At 41.6% G+C, this 7,595-nt stretch overlaps 1 protein-coding gene across 1 annotated transcript in view; it reads right to left on the bottom strand.

Annotated features, from left to right (window-relative positions):
* CD9 (CD9 molecule) overlaps positions 1 to 7,595 on the bottom strand; it is a 34,617-nt gene that overhangs the window by 5,971 nt on the left and 21,051 nt on the right. Inside the window, exons 3-5 of the mRNA XM_019544221.1 lie at positions 4,834 to 4,931; positions 3,294 to 3,368; positions 257 to 349 (exon numbers count right to left, since the gene is read on the bottom strand). Coding sequence (XP_019399766.1) covers positions 257 to 349; positions 3,294 to 3,368; positions 4,834 to 4,931 — 266 coding nt within the window. The remainder of the gene's footprint in view (positions 1 to 256; positions 350 to 3,293; positions 3,369 to 4,833; positions 4,932 to 7,595) is intronic.

Here is a 7,595-nt window from a genome sequence, read left to right as displayed (position 1 = left end):
CACAAAAACAAACTACATGTGAGAAACTTCAGGCTCTTGCTCCAAAAGGAGTTCCCAGAAACTTGAAAACAAGGATTACAGAGAAGACACACTTCTCATCTTCAAGTATATAGTTGCTTCTTCCAGAAGTAGTATTAGAACAGTTCAAAAAGGATTTTCTTCTTGAACTGTAGCTTGAATGAGGCTGCCCAAGCTGAAGGCTCATTGCATTAAATTACTGCCCAACTTCTTACAAAAGAGAAGCATGGGCACTTACTGCATGCTGAAAGGCTCTCAAGGTTTCTCTAGCAGCTGGCTGACTCCTCTTATGGTAGGTAGCGGTATAAAAGTCTTTGACTTCTTGAATAACCTACAAAAAAAAAAAAAGTTAGCAGAGTTTAACCAGTCAGAACAGAGTAATGTAGTACAGTAACCTTCCTAGGAGATGGTAGTAAGGAACTCTGTTTTCTAGTCTGAAACGCTCCAATTTTAAGCAGCAACTCACCACCCTCCCCTTCCACCATAAGCATCAGCACTGGCTTAACACAGGCATCTATAAATGCCTTAAGAGAATGGCAAGTAAAATGATGGGACATCTGTAGCAGTGAAAAGGATAATACAGAACTGGAATAGAACTTAATTTGAGCTATGAATATGCAAGTACTATTTGAGGTCTCCCTCTGCTCTAGAACTTAGACTCCCTTACCCCATTTGAACCTTTTTAAGAAAAGGCAAAAGCTTAAATTGTGCACACTGAAGGCAAAGGCACAGTCTTTACTTGTGCAATCTTGACTCAGCAGTAGACAGATTCTGCCCTACTCCCTGCCCCCCCACCCAAAAAAGAAGTCCATCTGGCTTCACTTGTGATGCCTAGATAAGTCCCTGCATTGAGCTCAGTTCCTGTAAACATGCAGCTTTTCAGCTTTATAGATTTGAGTTGTTCCACTATCTACAGGGCTACTCACATGCATAAGCACTTCATTATTTGTAGGATATGGGGGGGGGGGGCATGACCCAAGTCAAGGACCACATACCACCATTATTTTTCTAAACTAGTGGACATTTTTGCTTATTTTTCTCTAGATAGCTACAAAAGTTTAGAAAGTACATACACAGCAAAGTGTGTTCATGTTAGGTTAAGTTACTTTAGGATATAGACAGATGTAAGATTTGAAAAAAACTGAGCATTTCATCCACTGACAGATGTACAGCTCCTGCTGTGCCCCTCTCCTCCCCACCTCCTGCCACAGTGTTAAAAAAAGAATTTTACAGCAGTGCTCTGGGCCACGACAGAGGGTTGCTCAGCTCAAGAGGTAGATCATCTCCCCTTCCTATTGTCACAACTGACTGGGGGGGGGGAAGGCGTGGCACAGAGCCAGTAAGCATTCCCAACCCCAATATACCCTTTGGCTCTAGTTCTGCCTCCCAGCCTGCCACAAAGCCATAACCCTCCAGCCTTTTAAACCCCTGGGCACAGCCTCTAGCCCTTGGCTGCTTAGCCACAGCCCTGTTCTGTCAGTATCCAGCTGCTGGCCCAGCCAGCTCACCTACCTCAGAACCATCCTATGGACATGCCATAGCATGTTCCCTTATAGCCATTAGATGCTGGCATACCATAGGCCCTGGTTTACCCCCTGGTCCACCAGGCCACGCCCCTGCTCCTCCCTCCAACCTTGGACATCCTGCAGTAGTGTGGAGGAGTGTGCCAGGGGAGGGGGGAAGAAAGAAGAAATGCTACATTGTAAGAAGTCTAGAGAGTAGTGGTTCTCAACAACCACTTTTGTACCAGGACTCATTTGTAAAGCCTGTATAGCCAGTTCCAACCCAGTGCCCCATGCACCCGTCCTGCTACTCCTGCCCCCCAGCCCTGGAATGTATGGGCATGTGCATGCATGGGTGGACCCCACAAGCAGCGCTTTGTAGGCTGCCAGCCTGCATGGAAAAAGCTGGGGTTTCCCACATTTTTCTTCTTTAAAAGGGAATCCATTTTTAAAAAGTTTGTTCACATCCCTTTCACATTCTTGCAATCCAGTTTTGGGTTGCAAACCAGGCGTTGAGGAATGCTGGCCTAGAGGTCCATCCTAACATATGTAAGTAACACTGAAACATTCCAGAATGAAGTGCTACAAATGGCATCTGCTCTATTGAGGTGTTTGACGCACTTCAGCCACTTCTGCAGCAAATTTAAAAAATTGGTGTGTATGTCTGTATGGTCATCTGCTGAAACATGTTAAAGGAGCTCAAAATACTTGGGCCATTCCATCTAACCACAGCGTCAGCCATTACCAACAATCACTTGATGGAATCCGTTACATTTGGTCAAGAGCAAAAAGTCTGAAGCCATGCCCATTCTGAAGGCTTTTCCCAGCATAGAAATACTGGTGCACAACATCCTCTTCCCACGCCAGTAAAAGTTTCATTGATAACTGTCTTACACTAGGGTACACCTACACTAGAGCAAGGAGCTAAGTGGCCCCCCAACACTTGGCATATAGTCCTAATCATAGCAGATTCTGTAGCAAAAAAAAAAAATTCACATTATGGACCGTTATATAGTAACACACCAGGATTATGATGGTACTGTACATTATACTCATATGGATAATTTTATCCATGTTGCATTTTCACTTGGAATTACACTTTTATAGCGATTAGTTACTTAAGTTTACCAACATACTTCTTCCAGTACACTTTCCTATGTAGACATGCTGACCCAGAGTTAGGCAGCAGGACACTGCATTGTGGAACAACGTGAAGGGTATGGATTGTAAACTGAACAGTTACATGTCAAAATATTTACTATGACCTCTAAGCATGACATGCAACACAGACCGGAACTAACAACCAACGGCTTGTCAGTTCTAGTACCACACTGGAGCTGACCATCAGTCCCAGCACGGGGACTGCAGCACAGCTGGTTCAAGATTTTGGTGTAGTACCAGATGTGGGACCAACCAGCAAGCTATGCTGGTATCTCCATGGACCAGTCAGACAACAACTGAACATGCCTTACTTGATACAATCTGGAAATACTCCTCCAAAAAGAGTCCTAACATTGCTGTATGATCACACTTATCATGCATGTTACTGCTTGGATGCACTTTAAAGTTCAGTTAACACAAGTATAACATGCAACAAGGTCCTTACAGTTTGACACTATCTGCATTTTTGTGAAGGATGCAGCAAGTACTATATCAGAGAACTGTCATCATAGCCCACCAATTGTGCTCAGTAAAAAGATAAAGCACACCTTCCAAGAACTTGTTAGAGCAGTGCATTAACAAACAAACAAACAAACAAACAAACAAACCTACCGTGTCTCTATTTGCAAATCCCCAGATGGCAGCAGCTATTTCAATGGCAAATATTACAAGAAGGAAGGCAAAGAACTAGAAAAGAAAAGATAGAGTCACTGTCAGTCAGACCCTCGATATAAAGGAATCATTTCACAATTGCAGGGTTTAAATTATATGACAAAATATCAAACGAACTTGCTCAAAACCATACATTTCTATTAAAATTACATAATTTAACAGTGATATAACCATGGTAAACTGTAATGCATCTTCTGAATCTGCTTAAAAAGAAAAAAAAAAAAAGTGTACATGGGACATGGAATATGCCATTTAGAATTTGTTCCTATAGTTTGATGAGAATATTGTAGGTGTGGTACTTCTCAGTCCAGGATCTTTGCTCTACAAGTTAGCATTCCTTAAAAATTAGAAATTTAAGAAGGGAATTCTTATTGCAAGCCAACTTAGAAATAGGCGAGGAAAAAGTAGCAGAAGTAAAAATAGAGAGAGATTTTGGTGGCAGCCTGTTTGGGTATTAAATGAAAGGCCAGTCAGATCTTTTGTTTGCCCTTGTTCAGTGTCAGCTGGATTCATCACGGGCTATTATCCCTACTTTCAGCCCAGTACATTAAAACTGCAAGAAGTTCCTAGGGTCAAGCAGAACATTATATAGACATGTGAGGAGCAGTTTTCTATCTTACCAACACTGTTAACTTAAAACTGCTCTAGGGCAGTGGAGAAGTGCACCATAACGTTAACAAGAAGTAGGACGGGATCTTAAAATAGGCAAGATCTGGTGTTTTGCATCTTACAGATTTATATATGTAGCCTGTTTGCAACTCTTGGGGAGAATCACATTTCTGCTGGCAGGGAGTGATAAGGAGTCAGATATTAGATAACCAAAATACAATCTTCAAGAGAAAGAAGAAAGCTTTGTTTTCAGATACAAAAAACACACACACACAAAAAAAACCAAAACCAAACAATGAGTTGCTTTTTCCCAGCTGCAACAGCAGCCTTTGTTAACAGTTATTCCTGTGAAGGTTTAAAGGAGACTTTCTGAACAACTATTTAGATGTGGGCAAGTGAGAGGCTAGACATGTGAGGGGTAGAGGAGGCCTGTATGATGCTGCCCTCCAAAAATCACTACCGACAACTACAGGCACTCTTTTGGATGAAATAAAGACCCATGCTTTTGGGATTAAAAAGTTTTAGTCCCATGAGTAATCTGTCAGTCATCTGTATCAGATGCACTGGCTACACAATAGTTAAGTGCCCAGAGCTGCCTACTCATCTGTCTGATCTGCTTTCACACACCTCCTGCACACAGTCTTAATGCTTGAGGGCCGTAGCACATTTGTTCTGCTTAGACACAGCAAGGTCTCAAAACACCAATAATCTTGATGCACAAGATTTTGACCATTTGACATTACTTTCCAATGTTCATAGATCTGCTGCATATCAATAGCACACCTCCAGAATTCAATTCTTCTGATCAACTGCTTGCCGCTTTTAATCTGCACAAATTCTAACCTAAAGCCAACTATATTAAAATACTTACCAGGCCAAGCATGCACTGTGACTCTTGAAGAGCACCACAACATCCCAAGAAACCAACTAGCATCATGAGTGCACCAGCTCCAATGAGAATGTAAACCCCTAGGGTAGGAAAAACAGACAAAGGCTAGAAAAGTCCTTACCAACAGAGAACTGCAAGTTCATAGTTCATTAAACAAGTCCTTGGAAAGAGATATAAACACTAGCAAAGCATGGTAGTTTCAAGTTGCTATGGTTGAGCTTTTCAAAACAATCATCCTTCAAAATGAGAATTCAATATATGAATTTGTAGCAGGAGTGGAACAGCAAATATAACCAGTGTCAAAAAGCAATAAAAACAGGTGATGTATCAGCACTGTAAGCCTGATCACAGTTTGAGAACAACCATATTGGCTCAATTCTCTCCAAACCCTGATGAGGTCAGAATTCTAATACTGTATTTTCTCACATACCACGCATTCACAAATAAAGACAGTTGTTTAGGGGGAGGGCAGAATAGTGAAAGATTTTCCAGAATTATGGCTGCATAGAACAGGGACATTCTGCAGATGACTCATCCTCCCTTTCTTGCTTAACCAAGAAGTTTAGTACTCGGCAGCAGCTATGCTTGTCCCCCATAGGTGGATCTAGGATTTTGACAAGAGCTAATAAAACAATTCTGAAAGGTTGTCAGACGGGCATAGTTAACAAAAAAGACAGACAAATTTTAGCAGTTTATCCTTATCCTATCCTAAGCAGCATTTCACCTTCCTAAGAAGAACTGGCTGCAGTATAAGCTGGAGATTTTAAATTAGGATGTGCCAATACTCCTGCTAGGACTAAAACCCAGAAATGCTTGTTTAGAGGGTCTAGCACCTCTACTCCCTGTCAGATTGTTCACCATATTTGGCACCAGGAAGGAATGTTACCCCGTGGTCACATTGGTACAGACTGGGCAGCTTGGTCTTCCTCTGTAGTGCGGTGGGTATGGATTTTAACACTTGCAGCAGTAGCATGACACCATTATCCCCCTTCATTACCTGCAGCAGGTTAGGATGCCATCTATGCCTTATAGCTGCACAGCAGGATTGTGTCATTTTAGTAATACAATCAGACAAGGATTTGTGTGGCATGGTTTGGATAGAGATGATCCTGCCTCAGTTAGGAGACAGGATTAGATCAGTGGGGGCCAACCTTTTTTCCAGATACACTACAAGTTAGCCCCATATCTTCTCCATGCACCATTCTGATCCCCGCTTCCCCTGCTCAATCTGCCACTCTGCTTCCTTCCTTATTTGCTACCTTGCTTTCTGCTTCCTGAACCACCTGCTACTATACTGCCGGTCCTCACCCCGCTCTGCCACATGTCCATGCTGCAGGTGGCCACCCCTGGATCAGCTTACCTGCAGAGGTCCCTTCCAGCCCTACTTTTCTAATGATTTTAGAAGTAAAGAATCCATCAGGAAGTTCTTAGAATAATTTTAATGAATAAGCCAGGACAGCTTGATGGAAGCACCCTTGGATGAATGAGGGAACTAGTTAAAGAAAGGATGGAGCCACTGGCAGTATGTGCCAGTTCTTAGATGACAGGTAAGGTTTCAGAGGACATGGCACAGGCTAATGTAGTGCCTATTATCATTCCCTTAGTCATCTTTTTAAGGTGGTCAGCCCGACTTCAACACCTGGGGAGTTACAGAAGCAAACTGTTTGGTAGATGAATAGGTGATGATCAGTACCTGTCACCAGGGATTTAAGAACAAAATCATGCCAAACCAACCCGATTTCTTGTTTTGACAGAGTAGCTGGTTGGGTGGATAATGAAAAAAGAATGTAGTAGGCCCAATATATTTGGACTTCGGCTTGTAGAATACCACCAGATTTATTACTATTCTCATAGGTAAGCTAGAGAAATATGGACAAGGTAGAACTAGTATTAGGTTGATATTACAATTGGCTGAATAACAAAAAATAAAGAATTAATGGACTCGACATCAGAATGGCAGTTCTCAAATGGGATTTTTACAGGGGCCTGTTTAACATTTGTTACTGATGCAGATACACAGGGATAGAGCAAAATTATCATTTTTTCAGACAAAGTTGAAGTTCACAAACAATTTGGAGGTCAGAATTTAAAATTCAGAGGGCTATAGACCATAAGATGAAGTTCATTAAAAAAAGGAGTATAAAGGTACTGGACAGAGAAGAAAAACCATGTACAGACACATAATAGCAGCAGCAGCAGCAGCAGCAAGAAGGATTATTAATGAATCAAACTTAATAGGGGTTGGCAAAAGCAATTTTGTGCTGCATTAGAAAGTATTGTTTTCCAAGTGTGGAAGTTGAGAGTACCACTATTTGGTGCCTGTTAGGCCTCATTTGGAGTATACTGCAGTCAAATTTTGGGACACTAACAAGATAGAGAGAGGAACTGAATGGGGTCCAGAGGCATATAACAAAGAAGGAAAGGCTAAAGGAACTGTGTGTGCAGAGTTTGGGGAAAAAAGGTGCAGATTTGGGGCGTGGAGGAATACATACATCTTCATAGGTTTGAAAAATTGATGAAGGAGAACAACCATTCTCCATTGCTATTGCTACAAAAAGGTAGGACACAAAGCAATGGGTTTAAATTGCAGCAAAGCAGACTTGAATTCAAGTCTTAAAATTAAAAAAAAAAAAAAAAAGAAAAAAAAAATCAGTTCTATAAAATTAACTCTAAACAATTAAGCAAGCTGCCTATGACCTTTGTGGAAACTCCTTCTTTGGAGGCTAGAGTGGTGACTGCATAAG

The sequence above is a fragment of the Crocodylus porosus genome, unplaced genomic scaffold, assembly GCF_001723895.1.
Source record: "Crocodylus porosus isolate Cpor-Errol unplaced genomic scaffold, CroPor_comp1, whole genome shotgun sequence".
NCBI classification, from domain to species: Eukaryota; Metazoa; Chordata; order Crocodylia; family Crocodylidae; genus Crocodylus; species Crocodylus porosus.
The sequence above is the reverse complement of the archived record's forward strand: the minus strand, read 5'-3'. Positions and strand labels throughout refer to the sequence as shown.